The following is a 22063-nucleotide window of genomic DNA, read 5'->3' as shown; positions in this document are numbered from 1 at the left end:
TCTTGGCCTCTGTCTTGGCCAGTAGAGTGCGGACGTTCCACGCCACAGATTCAAGATTAACAGAAAATGTCAAGAGATGTCAAGATTAACAAATGAATTGACTGATAGGAAATTACCGTTCTAGGACGGTGCTCTCGTCCGGTTGGAACAAACATATTATAAACAAGGGTGAGGGTGAATAAAACTCATACAGGGTGAATAAAACTCTAGAATTTTTTAGGTATTTTTGAATTTTTGTCGTACTTTCTTTATCAAAACGCGGTGACCGTCAAAATGTTCACAACAAATTTAGATTACAACCAATAAAAACTCATTTTGAGATCATATGACTAGAGTTATTATGTCAGGTCCTTAACCCTGCTTTTAATTTCCCGCCATGTAGAAATTAGGGTTAGAAAAAAGTCGTTTCGAATTCGATTTTACGTGGTTTGAATCAGGGGGGTGACAGTAAACTGGAAAATTGGAAACAGTTCTGGCGCGGTCCTACCCAGGCAGAAAGCATGGCCATCTAGACTGTCCTAGACAAAAATCTGAATATTTCTATATGATTTCTGTCAATTTCTTTTACGGAACATTTTTATGCACGTCCTCTTCTTTTGTCTGTGTGTCAGTCATGTGTCAACTCCCGAGGCCTCTGGCAAGGTCGGGCGCCATTTTAATTTTTGCCTTTTAGATTTGATTGGAAGTTTGTTTATGATATTTCGGCTGAAATTTATAAGTACAAAGATGTTTTTTGATATAAAGTTCCTTGTTAACACTTTAATAAAGTATATATGATATTAATTACATGAAGAAAATGATGAAATCGACGTTTCTGCGTGTAGTAGGTATGGGCCATATTATATGTAAAAATAGGTAATATATTAACTGTTTTCATATTTTTTTTAGCTTTAGATCCAAGAATCTTGGGATATTCTTTGCCAAGGATTTTTCCGTATCTCTACTTTAAAGACTGATCGGAGATTTTGAGCAATTGAAAGCAAGTTACACAAGGTAAATTATGATTATTGAAATATTATTAGCCTACATTAATTACCTACATGATGAACAGAAATGCGTAATTACATATCACATAGGTACCTATTATGTGTTTTCATAGCAATAATGCTATGTATGTAGATTATTTTTTTGTAGATTATTTTTAAAATACAAATGAGGTATTATTAGTATATATGTATCATATTTTTATTCATTTTATTTTCATTCAAGACCTGTTTGATTTAATTCACAAAAGTCTTATGTACCTATATTTATGTTTTTTTACATATTTTTTGGTTCCAGGTTTTGCGTGGGTTCCTGTTGTCTTTTCCTGCTTCCAGTTAGTTAGTTTTACGCCCGTGAAGCTGTGAAAACATTTATTTATCTTCATGTTTCTGTAAGTCAGTGCACTGTTACTTTACTAATTCACTTTAACACAGCATCTCTGATGTTATTTAAATATTTTGATATTGATACAGTAGTTTACGTGTGTATAGCTCTTTAATTGTGTTGATTTGCATATTTACATTGTTCTAAATTCCAAATAAATATTTTTGAGTAATTTTGTTGTATTATTTACTACTAGAAAGAGTAAAAAGTATATTAACCCTGATTTAAACCTCCTGAACAGCCCGCCATTAAAAACCGGAAACGGAAATAAATTTCATAAAATTGAAATTGTCATGTCTATGTCATTGTCTATGTCATGTCAAATGTCCCAGCCGCCATATCTGAAAATTAGTTACCCAGGCAGCCACGCTGTTTCCATAATTTAACATTGACTTGACACTTCTTCTTGTATTTATTATTTTATGGTTTGAATGATTTATACGTCAAAATTGAGGTTTAATTTTGATCAAAACTTTTTTCAAACTATAATTTGTTATATGTGTTTTAATTAGAATTCCTTTTTTTTGTGGCCTTAAAAATATAATGTAAGTCTTTTATTTTTGCCAGCATTTAAGTACCTATTTATATTTACTCCATTTACAAAACCTTGGGCGTATTACGTTGGTCTTGCTTTATTATAATAAACGATGTTTAAATATTTGACTTATAAATAAAAACTTTAAATAATTAATAGTATTTACACAAGTTTGGCTTGAATTTTATTTAATAATTGTATAAATTATACTGTTAAATCTTATTTTTTACACATCACAACGATACTTGTTATTAGTATTGTTGAATTTATGTAAAAAATAAAATTTAATAATCAAATTTAATTATTTTAGAGTAAAATTCAATAAATACGCTCATTTAAAAAGCCCGCGCTTCGATCCATTTAAAACAAGCCCTACTCAATAGATGGCGCCACTTCTGTAGGACCATTTTTCAGTATGGCAGAGTCCATTCTTTTTCTAGCTAGGTATATTCTTTGGTTTAATTACATTAATTAAGATAAATATAACAATCGATAAATTTATAATAAAGAGTCCCTAATACAGCAGCATTTTTCCTTTATCGTCTTTCAATAGTTTATAATAAAGTAAAACTGTAAATTTTCAGTATAGAGGCAGATAACTAGAATGTTATTTGTTTAGATTATGCTTATAAGGGTTTAAAATAAGCAAGATAGACACATAATATAAAATATTCTTTATTAAAATAATAATTATAAAGTACAATGTGATAAAATTTCTCGGCATGCATCAACATTCATTTAACATATTTAAAGCTACAATCACCATTAACTAAGTCAAATTGATAGCAAGCCGAATATTTTATTAAAAATAAATTAAGTAAATTTCGCTAAAAGTAACTAACAGACGCTGTCAAAGAGGACTTTTTGTAGCGGTCAAATCACCGTCACTACCTAACGTATGGAATGTATCATGTCTTTCCTCAGCCTTCTTTTGACATGTTGAGGTATCACAGGAAGTATTTCTCACCGACGAAATATCAGAAGTTCCTGTAAATAACGGCTGATGATCGTCCTTAGATTTACTCGTACTTTTACTAGATAATACTGGAGTAGATGTCCGTCTTTTTGTTTTTTCTACACTGGAATTATTCGGATTAATAGCGGATATATCGGACAGTTCCTGTATGAAACTCGCCGGGCTCGAGTCAGACTTCAAACTACTCGAAGATATCTTGCTCATCATTTGCTTTTTGAGGAATTCTTTGAGATCGACCTCACTAGCAGTGGTCGATCCAGACTTATTCCGTTTCTTTTGACCGACATTACTGGAACTAGAACTAGACGAAAGCGCCAAAGCCTCCTGCGTTTTGTGTAATGTAGGTATAGCCCACTCCATTCCGATACTCCTGAGCATCGCTTCAATGCTTTCCATATCACTTGAGGAACTCGAAGTTTTTTTGCTTGAAACTGATGAGAGACAAGCGCTGGTACAGGTCGAATCCGTACAAGCCAGTGATCTGTTTGAATCACTGGCGTCTAGTGATTTGAATGACTTCAAGGTGTTCTCGTCAAATACCACATGGGAAGAGGGTTTTTTACTTGGAGGTGATTCAGGAACCATCTCTTTTGGTTCATCAACAGGTTTCAGGTTTTCTGGAGATTTTAACTGAATATCATCGGTTTTCAAAGGCAAGGGTTCTAATTCTTCGTTATCAGGTTTGAAGCTTTTCTTTATTTGTTCTTCACTGCTATGGCCATCTGGAGATTTCAACCGAACATCATCAACTTTCAAAGGTAAAATTTCTTGTGATGAAATATTTGTTGGTGAAGTTTGCGTTTTGGAAATGCTAGGGCTTACTTTTGTGGATATCTGACTGTCAGCCTCAACTATAGTGGACAGTTCATGAGGAATTAACGATATATTTCCATTAAATTTCTTTGCTGTAGTTAATCCTTTGGATGGAGGTGGATATTTCCTTCCCAATCCATTTGATTGGCATAATGAATGACACTCAGGCTGTGCTTCGAGTATTGGTAATTTAGGAATGTCAAGAAGTAAAGGTACAAAAGGCACAGGAGTCATTTCTAAGGGGGCGGAGGATTTTGGTGGTTCAACTGGGTCTGACTGATCTTTCTCATAACTCTCTGCAATCAGCCTTTGTAGACGTTGTAAAAATTGATGATCTTGCTCATCGTCGGCCTGTTGAACTTGATCGGGTTCTTTTTCTGAAAGAAAAAAGCAAAAAAATGCCTAAAACTATTATATTTCGATCTAAACCATCTCAAAGTCTTTACTAGTCTTCCAGATTAGGGGAGATAAAATATATATATAAGGTAAGATGGCAAACTGGTAGTAGAAAACAAAATTATTGAGCAAGTATCAGACTTTAGATACCTAGGAATAGATATGTTGTACTACCATGATCCAGAGAAAAATCTGAGAAGCCAAATAAACAGAAACGGCCATGTCAGGGCTGACATGGCCGTTTCTGTTTCCCCCCCCCCATGTGAACAGGTAGCAAAATTAAAATTTATAAAATCTGCATCAGACCAATGAGGACATATAGCACAGAAATCCTAGAGTAAAAAAACAAAAAGAGTCGTTGAAATGAAGAACCTAAGAACCATAATGGGGAAGATTAGAAGAGACAAAATTAGAAACACAAATATCAGACAAAAATGTGGAATACAGGATGTAGTGAGATGGGGTAGGCAAAGAAAAAGGCAATAGTTCGCACACGTCAAATTAGTTAAAAGAAAGGCCCATCGGTGGAAAAAATTCCCACAGTTTTCAAAATGGTTTTAAACGATTCCGCTAGACTTGGGCTGATATGTGTTAAAAGTCCCCGAAGATAGACGATGAGCTCGAGGAGTGTAAGGAGTTAAGTGTCAATTTTTTCACTCTCTCTTTTGCTTATATCTCGGAAACTATGACATCTACCGAAAAATGCTCTGTATATAAAAAGAAGCTGACAAAATTCTCTATAAAAATGATTCTATACGTTTTTGTTCCCGGACTTATAGTTTCCGAACTATGCCCTTCATAAATTTGGATACTAAATCAAATGGCTTATGCCAAATCCGTACAAACACATTTCTTTTCATTGCAAGTTTTTCGTTCAAAATGCGTTGAAGAAGTACGATATCCCCCCATATTTTTTAAAGTACTAAGTATAACTTGTAGCACAGAATATCTAGCTACGCAACAGAAAAATACTCGAAATGAAAGAGCTAAAATTGCACAAATAGAATACTAGATGGCGCGACAATATCATAATCAGAATATAATTAGAAATTTTGAACTTTCGGTTTTGGATCGACGGCTCGTCGACGGCCTTATAGCTCGGCTAAATATGTACAGTTGCCAGATTCAAAAAGACTTGAATTGGCATCCCATTCTTTTTATTGTGTATAATGCAGTATGTGTTTCTATCTTCTTTTCTTGTCAGATACACTTATATTAATTATTCCCTTGGCTATTAAAATAGTTTTAAGTATATTATTACAAAACATATACATTTTTAATATACACTACCTTATAATGTTAACTAAGAAAATACCTTTAATTAATTTAAGCCCAATCGAACGCCATGTACATAATATGGTACTATAATATGGTACCAGATGATATGCATCATAGTACCATCATATTACAATGTCACCGAAAATACGTAGTATACCAAGTTTAAGCCCTATTGCCGCCATGTACCTAATATTGCTGTCATCAAATATGGTACTATAGAAGGTATCACTTTATATGCTCCATGGTACCATGATATTACAATGTCACTGAAGATATAGTATACCAAGTTTAAGCCCAATCGAACGCCATGTATCATAATATATTATGGTATCACTTGATTGCTTCTGAAAAAACGGCGTCCAGTTGGCTGGAAAAGGACGATCGATGATATTTCCCATATAAATTTACATATAAAATGACAGTGATATTCATTTCATAGCTATCGCTAACGCCGTTTTTTTCCCGATTATACAATATGAACTTGGTATGAACACAATTGAACGTCAGAAAGTGGTATCATAATAGTAGAACAATACTTATTATATTGTCGCCGAATTACAATGAAAATTCAGGATTCAATTATACAATCAAACGTCAGGAAGTGATTGTAGTTTAGCTCATAAGATTTAATTCCAACTAACATGGCAAACTGAAAAAAACAGCTCTGATCTATTTTAATATGTTTAAATGATGTAGCAAATTTGAAGGTAGGCTTTATCAGGAAGTATTAAGATATGAATTACACAATGGCAACACTGCACAAAATTTTTTTAAATTTTGTTTGTAGAAAACTGTTTTCTTTTAAATTTATTGCCCTCTATTATGTAGTAGCGAAACTACCACATCAAAATATCTGATTTGGAGACAGACTTTTAAAGCCTGTCTCCATTTGCTACCTACAATTTTATACATGTAACGAGACTTCTGTTGCGTAGCTAGATATTCTGTGCTTGTAGTATATACTGTGATTTTATAAATTTTAGACGTGATACTACGTTCACGCAAAATCACTCCTTGACTGCGCAAATTATTTGTTATTATATGTTTTCTGTTCATTTATTTTGCTTTATATTTTTGTATAATTAAAAGAATCAAAACCGACATTATGTACAGAATATATTATTAAAGAAACAAAATAAATAATAATACATTTATAAAATAATAGTGAATTATTATGTTTCTGAATTAATTTTTGTGTCGGAAATAAGAAATACCTTCATAAAATTCTTCAATTCAAAAGTCTTATAATAAAAATTAAAGCATCTTATCTTTAATAACATAGATTTTTTTAATTTAAATTTCATAATGTATCCACTATTGTACAATATTAAAAAAGAATTTGAAAGACCTACTAAATTAAAAAAGTAAGCAATACAATGCATTTTCATAAATAGTAAATTCAAATAACTTTTTTTATTGAATACAAATTACTTTTCTAAAACGGATAATGTGAAATATAGACAATTTTAAAGAATGAGGACTCATGTTGGTAATGTATGTGGATATCATTATTGTATTCAATTATTGTAGGTTGAGAAGATTCAGAAATTACACTTTCATATGCGATTTTAAGACTCTTTGGAATTCTGCGAGGGAAGACTGATACTATATTGGCGAAATGGATTGGGTATTGCAGATATGTAAATATTACACTTACTACTGCAGGCGGTGATAGAAATCTTCCGATAGAAAACCGGGGATAGAAAATGGACCATAAACCATGATTCTTGGTTTTCGTATACTTTCTACAATATTTGCAGCTGCGCTAAATGCTATGGTATACTTTTTTTTTACCGTAAAGCATTAGTCTTTAACTTGCAGTTATTGTTAAGTCCTGTGTGCACTAGTACACGATGCAATAAAGACTTGAAAGATAACATAAGGACCCCTTAATATTACCATTATAAAAGGTTAATTTAGACTATAAAATATGAATTGTTAATTTAGACTTTAATTGGATTTTAAATGCGAAAATACAATATGAGAAATAGTTAATTTTGTCAACCCTGTAACACTTAAAATGTTAGACCTATGAAAAAAATGCATTCAACCAATTTTGTAGAGAATTCCCGGAGCTACAATTTTCTGTATAGGGTATTTTTTCGTATGTGTCATATTTTCTGAGACATAAGCTAAAAAATCATAAAAGTGACATTTAACACCTCCTCTCTCCTCAACCTCATCGTCTATCTTCGGGGACTTTTGACACATATCAGCCCAACTCTAGAGAAATCGTTTAAAACCATTTTCAAAACTGTGGAATTTTTTTCCGCCGATTTCTCTAATTTGACTGGGCTATAGTCTTGTAAGGAAAATCCATGGATAAGACCAGCCGGGAAGACCTCCAAAAAGATGGAAAGACAGTTGGCAGTCCATCTCCCAAGAACTCCTACAGAGGCAACCTTAAAATTAACAGATCGACTAGATCTCAAATAAGTAGAAGAAGAAAAAAATATGTATAAATCTCACGACAATCCCTAAGTATCAATTCAAATAATAAAAAACATTTTAAATGAAGTAATACCTGATCTGTCAGATTTTTCACCACTGTCTCCAACTTTATCGTCTTTGCTCTGTCGAAATTTTCTCAGCTTCTCTGCCAGACTCATGTCAATGTCCAACAGCCTCCTATTCAGCTCCTCTTCGTCCATGCTAGTTGTTGAAGAGCTCGCAATAGATTTCTCTTCTGAATGAGGAAAATCGAAATATTTCGTTGAATTATCTCTGTCACTGGTTGGAGTGACGACACGATGATCTGAATCGTGTGGAATTACCGGTGATTTTCGCAGCATTTGGATCTTTTCTTGGCGAAGTTTCTCGATCATCGCTGCCAAGTTTGCGATGCGTTTGCTACAAGAGTCACTGACGTCGGCGAATTGACATGCACTTCCTTCAGTGTCAGGTAGGTCTCTTTCGGGAATGTATTGGCTTTTGTCTGTAGAAAAAAAGTAGTTAGATACATTAGAGATGGGTAAAAAACATCATTACAGGGATCAAAATATTTGACAAATGCACGTCAAGTAAACTCAATAAAATTCGTAATTTTGTCACCAATTTTTCACTCCAATTTTAGACACAATACATATAATCAATACCAAATAAACTTTTAGTTACGTTATCCATCATTATTAAATTCATTGCTACCAACCGTGGACATATTCGGCGCCGGGCCGATTAACAGGAATTTAAATCTCCCGCTGGCGATTCAGGTGGTTACTCTGTAAAAAATGTCAAGTTACCACATTTATTTATTTCCTGACATTTTGATTGGTTTTGACACTTTAGTTTTGTATTACGAGTTTTAGTGAATTGTGTTGTAAACCTTAAGCCTAAAATTGTTTACTTGCAGTCGAAAATTGTTCTTTTTAGAATCGCTTGTAGTGCACCTTGAATCGCTTGTAGGACCTAACCTAACAGCCGTTCCAAAAACTCATCGAAACCTTATTAGAATATTTTAAACGGGAAAGAGGTAATAACATAGTTTAAGGAAAAGAGTAGTTGCACTCTCGCAAATATTTTCTGCCAGTTTTTGCAAGCTGGCAGGTTGCAAAGCCTTTCAGTTGAATTCGGTCCGTCGAGCTGTGAGGTTCGAGCGTTGCGTCCGAGCACAGGGACGGATTGACAAAAAATGAGTGCCTTACTGTGCGCTGCTATTAATTGTGAAAATAATTCAAAAAATTGTTCTTTGAGTCTTTTTAGATTTCCATCGGATGTAAATCGGCAAGCTGATAGTAATTATCAATTAACATTTAATTATATTTGTTTATTTTAGAAGCTGAGATATTATGTAATTAATTAAATGTTATTATTTTTTTTAGCATGTGTGCAGATTTTAAAAATAATTTTTTAGATATACAGGTTGTCTCAAATATGCGCATGAAAATATGTTTTGGTCAGGGGATTTTCCATAACATTTTCATTCCAATAATAATTTACGAGATAATTTATATAAATTGGTTTTTGAAACAATTTTAGAGTAAATATTTTGTTGTACATCTAAAGTCTCCGCAAATTATTCATATTTTTTAATTGAGAGAATTTTATAATAGCATAATCTCTTATAAATTTAGTGGACTGTATTTTTTCATGTTTTTTTTTATTTATTTTTTATTATAAGTGGTCGTAATATAGCAATATTCAAAATATTATAGACAAAATATTGAGTTTATATTTGAGGGAAGAAAAGTGCCACACCTAGCTTTAAACCACCGTAAATATACAGGGTGGCCCATTAGTGCGAGGAAGTTCAATATCGTCGTCGTTGTCGAAGATGTGAAAAAGTTTTATTCATATGTTTCAAGGTTTATAAAGGGGTGTATCCTAAAATATTTTGTTATATACAAAAGGTATAGGTAAGGGTATCACAAAATTTTTTTTTTTATTATTTTACATCATTCTATATACATTATTCTATATTGGGTATTTTTTATGGCGTCACCAAGATCGCAATATTTAAAATGGTATATCTCAACTTTTTTAAATGCGACATTCTGTATATTATTTTTCTGTCAGATGCAAAATTAAAAAGTGAAATTTTTTTTATTAATTTAAAGTGTTTCTAAATTTTTACCGTTGTCGCAGATATTCGCAGTATTATATTACATATGGCTCTTTCAACAGTAAATTTTTTTCAAAGCACCCTAATATGATCTTTGTCTATCTTGTCTTGTCAAAAAATGTTTACCTTTTAATTCTACATCTGAAAGAAAAATAATATACAAGGTGTTGCATTTAAAAAAAATGAGATACAACATTTTTTAAATATTACGATTTTGGTGACGACATAAAAAATATCCTGTATAAGATAAAGTAAATTTTTCTACACGAATTTATTCCGATATCCTTCATGTTTAAGAAAACATAGCAAAGTATTAATAAAGTTATATTCACTCTAGTTTTTTACCACTTTTCGTATATAATGTTTTTAACCAAAGTTTTAGTAAATAAGAAATAGATTGGCAACACCGCAGTGTGCTTTCAATAAAAACAGTGTACTATAGCATAATTTTATGCCGAATCCAGTTATCTACAGAACATTAAACTTGCTTTAAATAAAAAAAAGTCGTAGAAAATCTCTGAAATAGATAATAATATAAAAATATGTCATTATATATTTTTCCGCATTTCTTCCCATCAGAAGATTTCCAGATACAGAAGAATTATTACCTACACGAAATGTGAAAATATTCTGTTTTCAAGCAAGTTTTTACTCGATGATCATTTTTTTTTTTATTTTATTGTGAACTCATTTTCCTAAATACATATCTGTGAAACTATGGCTAGTGCCACGTCTATACTTTGCCTAGTTAATAGACCACGACTATACAGCTACGTCGTCGGCTACGGAGGCGAGAACAAGGTCATATAAAGTGACAGAAAAAGAACAAAGGATTTGACAAGGAGTAAAACTACTAGTTTCCTTATACTATGGTAATCATTACTCTTTATGTCCCTTAAGTGCTGTTGGGGAAATGAATTCTGTTGATGTAAATAATAACTGTTTTATAATTAATTCGTTTTTGTTTCCTACAATATTTTGATAAAAAAAATAGGTATGTAAAAGTCATTAATTTCAATGTATTGAAAAAAGCTAACAAACCGTTAATTTTTGCGATTAATTAAACTCCAAAATTTGCGAGCAATGTCATTTTGGCGTTTGATTATCATCCAAAAAAAGAAATTGTGAATTTGTCATAATCTAATTTGGCAACCATGCAATGTTTAATCACAGATTAGGTATCCTATAAGTATACAGATAAAAATCTTGTCCCTAATTCGTGGTACGAAAATTGTTTTTTATGACGATGTGCAAACGAGTCAAATTTCCTGTGCGCAAAAATAAACTAGAGTAAAATAACAATAAACAGCGTAATAGAGAGATATTGCTAAACCGAATAGCGTGCATGGACGTTAATAAGGCCAGGTGTTATTTCCTTTACGTGAGGTGGTATTAACTCTCTTCATTTATAGTTATCGGATCGGAAAGAATTCTGTTCGCGTCGCGTCCGCTATTTAGACTTAACCTAACTTTGAATTGAGAACTTTGAAATTATTTTGTTTACTAGGTATTTTAAAACTAAAGGGCTAAAGTGCTTATTTCCAGTGCTTTATTGTTCAACGTCTGCCAGTGGGTTTAGGGCAACAAATTCTCTTAGAAGGGCTAAGTCGTCATCTGCTGTAAACTTAAGCCTCTTTATAGGTTTTTAATTTTGGAAGAGGTGGAATCCATATTTTGGGCCATATTTATTTAATTAAAACTAATCACAGCTATTTAAATATCAAATTACCTAATAAAACTAAAGTAATAATTCAAAACAATTCAAACATAACCTAAAATAAAAGATCTCGCCGGCTGCAATAAGCAATTTTTAAACGTTATTTAGAAATAGCGCTTGGTGTAATTGATCCGCAAATTACGTCAGGCGGTAACGTTATTAGCGGGTGTTGCGTTAAAAATTGACTCGCCCATATCGTAACCATGATAAGGTACGCTTAAATACTGCATGACGCTATTCGGTTTTCCGATATCTCTCTAATAACTGTACCGGTCAGGCGCTGTGCACAATTTTAGAGGCCATAAGGGGTCGTGCTATGTGCGCAAACTAGTAACCTAACTAGTACCCGATTCCGAAAATTGGAACCACGAAAAACAACAAAGAAAAAACAAAGTTTATAATCTGTATAATCTGTGATCATACTAACCTTTCGATTTGTTAGATCCTTCCGACCCCGAGATCAATGAATTCGGAGGCACTCGGCTATCATCGGGCGAACCATTCAACCTTTTTTCCAGATCCGTAGCTTTAATGTTGATTATTTTCGCGATATTTTGCAAAGCGCCCATCGGATTATTCGACTCAATATCGATAATGCTCTGATTGGGAGTCTGAACCTCGCTCGAGGAAACTCCCAACTCATCCAAGCTGGCCTTCGACATACTCAGAACTCTTTTGACGTAGTTCAACAACTGAAGATCGGTGCTGTCAACTTTGAGCGATTTCTTCTGTGGCTGTCGCAGTTTCAACAGAGAAGAACCTTCCAGGTTTTTCTGTTTGGGTTTGTCGTGTAAATTGTAGAAAGATCTCAGGCTGGCCTCCGTGCTAGCTGTGGTGTTTGGTCTTGAATAATCTGGCGGACTGAAATACGATGTGCTTGAAGTGGATATAGAGTTTTTGCTCAATTGTTCCTTCCATGATTCTTTGCTAAATTGATGATGTTTGGATGATTTTTCAGGAATTTTATCAGGTTTTTTTGGTTTATCTGTCTCTGTAGCGACGCTTCTTGTTTCTTTTGGTTTCTTAGGAGGGATTCTCTTAGTGCTAGTGTCTTTTTTTGGAGATGACTTGATATCATCGGTTTTGGAAGGTTTAGTTGCCCTATCTGGGGATTTTTCCTTATATTCCTTCTGTGAAATAAATCAAAAGATATTGGCAGACAAAAGTAATAGAAATGAAAAAAAATCTAAACATGTAAAAAAATATCGAAAAAAAACAGCGTCAAAGACGTCTGAGAAATGATAATTAATGAGAATTTTGGCGAGATAAATCTCTGGACGCCAGAAACCTCTTCCAGAAATTCGAGAAAAAATAATTCGAGATAAAATAAATCAAAGCAGATTCAAATGCTATTTTAAACTATATTAGGGTATATATGTATATCCTATACCTATCTTGCTCAGATTTTGAATAAAAAGCCATTTTTCAATTAAATGGCAATCAAGAGGGCTGATGTCGCCATGGCAATTTTCTAGTGACACTTAGTAACTATTGTCAAAATCGACATTGGTTTAAGGACATTATTACATAATATTTAGATTTATAACATGCATGCATATTCAAATATCTTTAAACATCCCAAAAATCAAAAATTGTAAACCTATTTAACTTATAATAAATGCCTTATTTTGTGTCCACGGATCCAAATATAAAATAAAATACCGGGTGTTCCATAAGAAAAAATATAATTTTGGTGTGGATCTTAGTTCTGACATACCCTGTACTTTTCAAAACAATTTTAAATCATGTACATTGCCTCCCCACATATACCCATAAAATGTTTTGTTTCTACATTATTCCGTTTTCGTAAAATCAACTGAGGTGCGCCAATCTGTATTGCCGAAAAAATATTTTTTTTCGAATTTTGAACAACACCTTTAAAAATCATCTTTACTCAATATAAAAATAAATTACAACCTTCTTAAATAATTACTCACAAATAAAACTTACCTCAGTTTTCTTCTCAACTTCACCCGATTTGTCCGATTGATCGCCTTTACTGCGCGAACTGCTCACAACTTCAACTTCCGGAACTTCATCGTTGTGAAGTTTGATCAAAATCTTGCACAATTCCTCTGTAAGTTCCTTACCATTTTCTTTATTGCAGTCACAAGGCATATGAGACTTCTTACAAATATCTCTTTTAACAGGTATATCCAGTTCTTTTGATGTATCACTAGTACTGCTCGATGTTGATTTATCCTTTGCTTGTTTTGGAGTCGTTTGCGTACTGGTATTCTGCAAAATCAACACTTCTGGTCTTTGTTTTCTTGATTTCTTTCTTTCTTCCCTGTCTTTGTGTCTAGGTTTCACACCTTTCTCTAATGAAACGCTGCTCAACTCAGTCTCATCGTCAAGTCTACGTCTTTTGTCATCAACTTCTTTGTGTTTTCGTTTATTAACTTTGTGGTGTTTCTCGTCGCTATCACTAAATGAATTTAAGTCGCTGATCAATGCGTTCACACTGTCGTCCATTGGCAGTGATTTTATTTCTTTAAGGAGTTGTTCTTTTTGTAATTTGAGGCTTTGAAGCAAGTTTTTTAACTTGGCTCTTCTGTCTTCGGGTTTTTGAACGGTAAATGCTTTTATAATGTCTTGGACTTCTTCAGCGGAAAACATTGTTTTTGGTTTGGATTCAATGTCCCATTTGCCTAGATTTAGTACTCTAGAATCGTCTCCTAAATAAATAAAAAGGGTGTTAAAAGACGAGTTCTAAATACCAGGTAATAAAATATTGAGGCTTGACAATTTTCATGACCAATACATATCGAAAAAGTTAAAAATTAACCACTTTTGGCAATTTTTTAACTCTTTTCGAAGGTCTTAGAAAAATAGTAAATCTGGTCAAAAAAATATCAAAATTTCAGTATTTGTAGAAAATTGTATGTACAGGGTGTCCCACTAAGAATAGCTCTCGGCTGTATCTCGGAAAGTATTAGCCGTAGGGGCTGCGGAAAGAAATATTTGTAACTAAAGAGGCTATGGGAAATTGCTGGAAATTATTTTCAAGTTTGTAGAATGACCGCTAGGGGGCGCAAATGCAACAAAAAATAAGAAAATGGAGTTTTTACACAATTTTGCCATGCAATTAGATAAGGTGTACTATAAGTAATAGCTTCATAATCTTCGGTAAATTTTGAATATTTTTTGTTAAAGCCATTTTCCCCTATCTACTAAAATAAAGTGGTGGGGGAAGGTTAGATCTGTTTTTATTTAAATATTAATAACTCTGGACTGGATGATCGGAATCCAACAAGCGCGGGCTCGTTTAAAAGAGCGTTTCTTACTCTATATTGTACCATATAAACAATAATAATAAGCTTTTGAACGTACACGCTAGGGGGCGTTGTCTTACAATTTAACAAACATTGCGCGTTTTGTCAAAAAAATAAATGCAATAGTATATGTAATTTTAGCTGATAGTAAAGAGTAGTAAAAGCTTAAAAAGTCAGTAAAAACCGCATCTTGATATCTTCTTTCAAACCAAAAATATTAGCAAAATTATAATAAATACCAAAAAATAAGCCCTTAATTATCTTATTTTTACAACACGGTATCAGTAACCCTCTTAATTATGCCCATTCTAACAAAAAAATAAGATAGAAACAGTTAGTTTATTTTAAAATCGACGAAATACCGGAATACCATAATACCAGAGGTATTAATATCTAATAATTAAGATATTAATAACAGTGAACAAGAAACGATGATTCGGTGAAGTCATGGTAGGCTTTGGAAAAAAGTTGCTTTTGACGTAATAGTATAAACGTCAAATTGTTATCAGATCAACATTTTGATAGTCTTATCAGCGTTTTTCATCTTTTGTTTGCTTTTACAAAATGCCAACAACTTCAACTATTTCAAATAATAAAGGCATTTTGAAAAAAGCAAATGTCTCTCAAACGCTCTCAAATGTCTCTCAAACGCAAATGTTTGAAAAAACAAAAATGTCATGTGTGAACACTGAAACACACATCAAAGAGAAATATCTATCTTCTAATTTGACTATTAATTCTCCAATTAATAATAAAATCAAAATAAAAACCAAAATTAAGTTATTTTAACTTTAATTTTAAGTAAACAAAAAAAACACATACCATCTAAAATTTGAAACGGTTCTTCTGGCTTCAATATTTCATGCTTTCTACTCGGTATAGTAACAATTTTCGGCTTTAATTCTGGCATAGCTTTAGAATAAGCATTCTCAAGTCTGATTTGTCTTTGCAGTTCTTTTTCTTTTAGCCTTTCATCCGACATGTGATATTCAGGCTTATCAGTACCGATTTGGGCTATGTTCTCTTTTCTTTGCAGAATAGGCAATTGCTTCATCATTTCCTCATAATTTCTTTGTATCTTCTCCTTTTCTAAAGCATTTCGTCCCCTAATCTGCGCGTCTCTGTCTCTTTGCTTCATTTTTTCGCGCCATTCCAATTCCGAATCTGAATTAGGTAAAACCTGTAATTTTACAATAGCAAAACATTAATTCAAATAATTTTAATAAAAAAAATATAAAAAAATCAATCAAACATCACATCCCTAGATAAAAAAATATTTTTTTAAGAAGATATCCAAAAACTGATAGAAGAAACTACACTCAGATGCCAAAAAAACGCAACCTATTTCCTTGATTTTCTTAGCAAACCGTATATAAATATATGAACTTTAATTTGTAAATTCATTCAGTTTATTATAAACTTTAGTATTTGGCAGTGTTAATCGAAGAGTTGTTTTTTTACTGTATCTAACGTACGCCAGCGATAGTGAATATTTTAATATACAAGACCACAAATATTTAAATAATATTGATTATTAAAACACACTTCCGTGTATTAACAGTATTTTTATGTATTGGCAACATTAATAGTAAACAATGCAATGCAATAAACCGCTCAAATTCTGCCAAAATTGTAAGGTAGGCGCCGCCTACCTTGCCTACCCTGACGAGCCGCCACTGGTCAACACATGCCTTGGTTAATTTTTAAGAGCAAAATGAACTTGCCAAAAACATTTTGCAATGTTTTCAATTTTCGTTACTTTTTGATATTATTCTTCATAAGGACGAGGTGGTTTTGGTGATTATTGTTATGTACAGGGTGTCCCACTAAGAATAGCTCTCGGCTGTATCTCGGAAAGTATTAGCCGTAGGGACTGCAGAAAAAAATATTTATAACTGAAGAGGCTATGGGAAATTATTTTCAAGTTTGTAGAACGACCGCTAGGGGGGCGCAACTGCATCAAAAAATAAGAAAATGGAGTTTTTACACAATTTTGCCTAGATAAGGTGTACTACAAGTAATAGCTTCAAAATCTTCAGTAAATTTTGAATATTTTTTGTTAAAGCCATTTTCCCCTATCTGCCAAAATAAAGTGGTGGGGGAAGGTTAGGTCTGTTTTTATTTAAATATTAATAACTCTGGACTGGATGATCGGAATTCAACAAGCGAGGGCTCGTTTAAAAGAGCGTTTCTTACTCTATATTGCACCATATAAACAATAATAAAAAGCTTTTGCACGTAGACGCTAGGGGGCGTTGTCTTACAACTTAACAAACATTGCGCGTTTTTTCAAAAAAATTAAATGCAATAGTATATGTAATTTTAGCTGATAGTAAAGAGTAGCAAAAGCTTAAAAAGTCAGCGAAAACCGCATTTTGATATCTCGTTTCAAACCGAAGATATTAGCAAAATTATAATAAGTACCAAAAAATAAGCCCTTGATTACCTTATTTTTACAACACGGTATCAGTAGCCCTCTTAATTATGCCCATTTTAACAAAAAAATAAGATAGAAACAGTTAGTTTATTTTAAAATCGACGAAATACCAGAATACCATAATACCAGAGGTATTAATATCTAATAATTAAGATATTAATAACAGTGAACAAGAAACGATGATTCAGTGAAGTCATGGTAGGCTTTGGAAAAAAGTTGCTTTTGACGTAATAGTATAAACGTCAAATTGTTATTAGATCAACATTTTGATAGTCTTATCCAAGGATACTATAGAGATAAGGATAGTTCGATTCCTATCTTCCTGCACTGTCAGTTTTTTTTTAGGTCATCTACTGACCGAGTTGAAGTTGGCGCTAAAGATTTTAGACAGTGACAGTTATTTTTGCATTTGACGGACGCGGACCAACGCACTGGAAGATAAATTTAGCGGGACAAAAGCGTTTGGTTAGAAATAAGCCAAAAAATGATACTGATAAGAATAAATAGTAGACATTCCAATTGATACAAAAATGCATGAATATTCTTTGTATTTCGATACATTTTTATCAACCAAATTTGGTCGTTTTCTACTCAGCAAGGCAGAGATCATACGAAAACAAAATGTTTACAAGTGCTTATACATTTTATTAGAAAGCCAAATTATAAAGGTATGTACTTTTCTACTGTACGTATATTATTTGTTAAAATCCTTCGTGCCTTTGTTCTGCAGATATCAAGCTTTCACTTTTTTTTCAAATATCGATATATTGAATGATGTAGATCTTTTGAGTTACCAATAGTTACCAACACAGGTAGTCACAGTCACAGGGAGTTCAAGCTTAACAGGTGAATGCCCAAAAAGATTCATTTCAACCGGATAGTATAAAAACAAAACAACTCCATCAAAAGGCACTGAGTTTAAAAAATTGTCTTAGATACTTACTATATATGAATTTACAATTACCAAGTGTTAAAATTAAAATTAAAATATCTATCTTATTTATTATTTTCAAAATAAAATATATTTTTTTAAAATAAATTATAAAGGGCGTCACAAGATTACAAATTAATTAAAAAAAAAGTGCTAAAGAGTTTTTTGATATCATAATGTTATGTATTTGGCAATAGTTTACAATACGGTTTTTGTGTGTCATGTACGAATAATATCATAGTTTTATTATCTTGTATTTATTTATTAATAAATTAAGTTGTTAATAAATAAATAAATTTAACCATATAGTTGCTATATATTAGACCATTTGCTACGTTCTTAGATTTTAAGTCCCAAACATTGCTCTTGAGATTTTGTCCCGCTAGAATAACCATCCGCCGCACTGTGGAGCGCTGGTCAGCGCGTGACGTACCATTCCACGGCGACTAGGACAGCGGCGATTTGACGCGATCGAACAGTCCTTTAGAATATATACAGTCCTTGAGTCTTATCAGCGTTTTTTATCTTTTGATTGCTTTTTCAAAATGCCAACAACTTCAACTATTTCAAATAATAAAGGTTATATTATACGTTTGTTCTCTGGTAATACCCTTAATGCCCTATTTTTATCCTCGCTTACTGGCCTAATATTAAAAAATAACATCATAAAGTAATGATACCTAGTCGAAAAAATTGCAAATTGTTGGAGAGCAAAGTTCATTTTGCTCTCAAAAACTAACCAAGGCATGTGTCGCCATGAGTCAAAAAACAAAATGCTCGGGAGACATGGTTCTGATCAAAAAATAAAGTTTTAGGAAAAGTAACCCACGAAATTATTGCACAGGGTGTTTTAAAGTTAAGGTAAAAAACAACCCTTCAATTAACCCTGTATAATAAGCCAAATACTAAAGTTTATAAAAAACAGAGTTTATCAATTAAAGTTGTTAGATTTATATACAGTTTGCTAAAAAATTATGAAAATAGGGCTAAGAGGACTAAATTTTTCATTTACTTACTCGCTATTTAAGCTCGGGTGTATACTATAACTTCTTCTAAACATTTTTTTTGGTAATTTAAAAAAAAATATTTAACAAATTAAAATAATTCTATATACATACCTCAATACTATCAGCTGTAACCTTCTCAAATTGCAACGAAGAACTAACTTCTTTTTCAAATCTATTTGGGAAATCAAAATGTCGCACTTTTTGACCATCTTGATTTTTTGCACTTGAATGTGTTGATTTAGCAGCCGAATCAACATCTTTCAATTTTATACCAGGCATTGAAGGAATTTCTTTTATAGGTTCCATCACATTATTACAAATTTTTTGTTGAAACTGCTTCGCTAAATCAGACTTACTGGTTTCATCTTTATGGATCGAAGAAATTTTCTTTGATATCTTTTCATTACACGAACACTTTCTAGAATACTTTGTACACAAACATTCATCGCTGCTGAGTTCTAAAGGATCTTTCTGAACATTTTTAGATCGTTCTTCTGGTCTTGGAAAACGTTTTTTTGCAGAAAGATCCGGTTTCAAATCTGAAAAATCTGGTTCTAAAGACAGTAATTTTCTGTTCTTAATTCTGTCTGATATTCTTGTATCCATTGACACCTCACTAGTGTTTTTTCGTCTAAATTTCTCAATCTTTTCCCTATGACTATCGATACTTTCCCTGAGGGACCTAAACTTTGAAAATGATTCTTCTGTCTTCTGTGGTTCTTCAATAATTTTCTTTTCATTTGATAAACGTACTGGTTTTTCTGATACCTCTGAATGCAACTCTTTATTTTCTAAAATAATAATAAGTAAGAAAAAATAGTTAAATCACACATTAAAGAATACAAGAACCAATAACACTATGAACCAAATTGTTACCATTCTTTTACTAAAAACCATTTAACATAGCATTTATCTAAAATACCTTTATTACACTCTTTACTATCTGTAGATGATATTTCAGATGATTTTTCTTCTGAACTTTCGATACATTCACAAAATCCTTCACTACCTTCAGATTCATCAGACTGTTCCTCCAATATATCAGGAAGATGTGAAGTAGCAGGTAATTCCTCACTAAAGTCTGAATCATCGGGTATTGTTATATCTATATTCGCAGAACTTTTGGGTTTCTTATCCTAAAAAATGGGTTAAACACAAAACACAATTTTTTTTTCAAAATACAGACCTTTTTATGGCAGTAATTATTTTTCTGTTTCTTTATTGATGAAACCATGGCTGCTCTGGTGTTTTCTATGTCACGCACAAGTTTTTTCTGTTGTATTGGCATGGCTTTCCGATAGTTTTCTTCATTTTTCTGAATTTGATCTTTAGTTTTAGCTACTCTACCCCGATCTCTGGCCTGTCTTTCATTTTCTAATTTCTGATCTTCCAGATCTTCTTCTTCATCCAGTAATTCATTAGCATTTTTGTGGCCTGATCCGATTTCATCCAAGGCATTTCTGTATTGGTCTTGTAGCTCTAAGAGTTTACGGTTCTGCCAGTTTTTCAATTTTTCTTTACCTAAACACAATTATTTTAACGTTTTATCTATATTTTAGATAGAATATTACATACCTTCCCTTTCAATTTCACCCATTTGCTTTTTCTTCTCGTTTTTCACCTTGTTTCTCACATTTTCAGCTAGTTCTTTTGATTGTTGTCGGACTTGCTGTAACCTCATTATGCGCCGCTTTTCAAACTCTTTCTTGGAATTATTTGGATCGAAACACACCATTTTTCCACGTTTTATACTTACAGGATTGCCGGTAACGGTTACATTTATAGACATGTTTAACAGATAATTATATTAGGTAATGACAAAAAGTTATAAAACATCATTTAACACAAACCCAAGACGAAACGAACAACACATTGCACGAATTGTAATGTAACTATGTAACAAATATTTAAACTAAAATGTCCATCATCATATATGTTTTTATCAAAATAATTATTTAAATATCTTTTAAAAAATATGTAAACAAACCTTTTTTAACTGTCAAGGAATTACAGGAATTTGAAGTTTTTCACCAACAGGTGGTTTTTCTGTTAAATATTTTGAAAATTTTAGGCAACTAGTTAAACATCATTGTATAAATAATAACCATGATAAATAATATTTATGTTTCTGTGATAATATGAACTAAATATATCTAAGTAAACCTTACTATAAATTTATTTAATATAGTCCCTATGTAAATGTATGACCCGTTCAGTAGCTTTACTCTAGTAGAAATAAAGTAATACAATTCACATTAATTATTCTGTATTACTAGTTGCCTGGGACTAAGAAAGTATGTAAATACCGCCTTTCTAAAATTTTTAAATATTGAAGCAAAACTTAAGTTCTAAAACGGAAAGAATTGTATTAAGCATTTATAATAATAGTTACTAAATATAGATTCTGTAATTCCTACCTGAATAGCAATTTAGTAAATATGTATAAAAAGAGCAGTGGCATTCACAGTAATCATCTCTGCATCCATTACGTTCACCACAATCATAATTATGTCATCACCTGTTCCACTGCAATAACAGATGAATCACAGTCTATGTCACTTATTACAATTTTATTATTTTATAACTGATAGCTGATAGTTTCGATAGCTGATATTAGAATAATGTTAGTAACAATATTTTACTCATGTAAACATTAAACATATAAAAAAACAGTTCCTGTTACTGCAGCATATATTATATATATTTATGGTATAAATATTTATTTATTTTTGGTACGTACACAAAATAGTGATTTCGTTATCATATACAAAA

General features: G+C 32.2%; 1 protein-coding gene across 2 annotated transcripts; it reads right to left on the bottom strand.

Annotated features, from left to right (window-relative positions):
- Positions 1 to 2588: 2588 nt before the first annotated feature.
- On the bottom strand, positions 2589 to 21827 carry LOC115890707 (myosin-2 heavy chain-like). 2 transcript variants are annotated; one of them, XM_030911010.1, is made up of 10 exons: positions 21709 to 21819; positions 20867 to 21639; positions 20478 to 20812; positions 20214 to 20427; positions 19403 to 20082; positions 15739 to 16096; positions 13592 to 14319; positions 12069 to 12771; positions 7891 to 8301; positions 2589 to 4069 (listed from the first exon to the last, which is right to left on the bottom strand). In XM_030911010.1, the coding sequence occupies exons 2-10, from the start codon at positions 21078 to 21080 to the stop codon at positions 2754 to 2756; spliced, it is 4959 nt and encodes a 1652-aa protein (XP_030766870.1). In that variant the 5' UTR covers positions 21081 to 21639; positions 21709 to 21819; the 3' UTR covers positions 2589 to 2753. The 2 variants fall into 2 exon arrangements, with proteins under 2 accessions (XP_030766870.1, XP_030766869.1); XM_030911009.1 differs by having other exon boundaries at positions 20867 to 21827.
- Positions 21828 to 22063: the final 236 nt, after the last annotated feature.

Source organism: Sitophilus oryzae, unplaced genomic scaffold (genome assembly GCF_002938485.1).
Source record: "Sitophilus oryzae breed Bouriz unplaced genomic scaffold, Soryzae_2.0 scaffold_908_pilon_pilon, whole genome shotgun sequence".
NCBI classification, from domain to species: domain Eukaryota; kingdom Metazoa; phylum Arthropoda; class Insecta; order Coleoptera; family Curculionidae; genus Sitophilus; species Sitophilus oryzae.
This window is presented reverse-complemented; position numbering and strand designations above follow the sequence as displayed.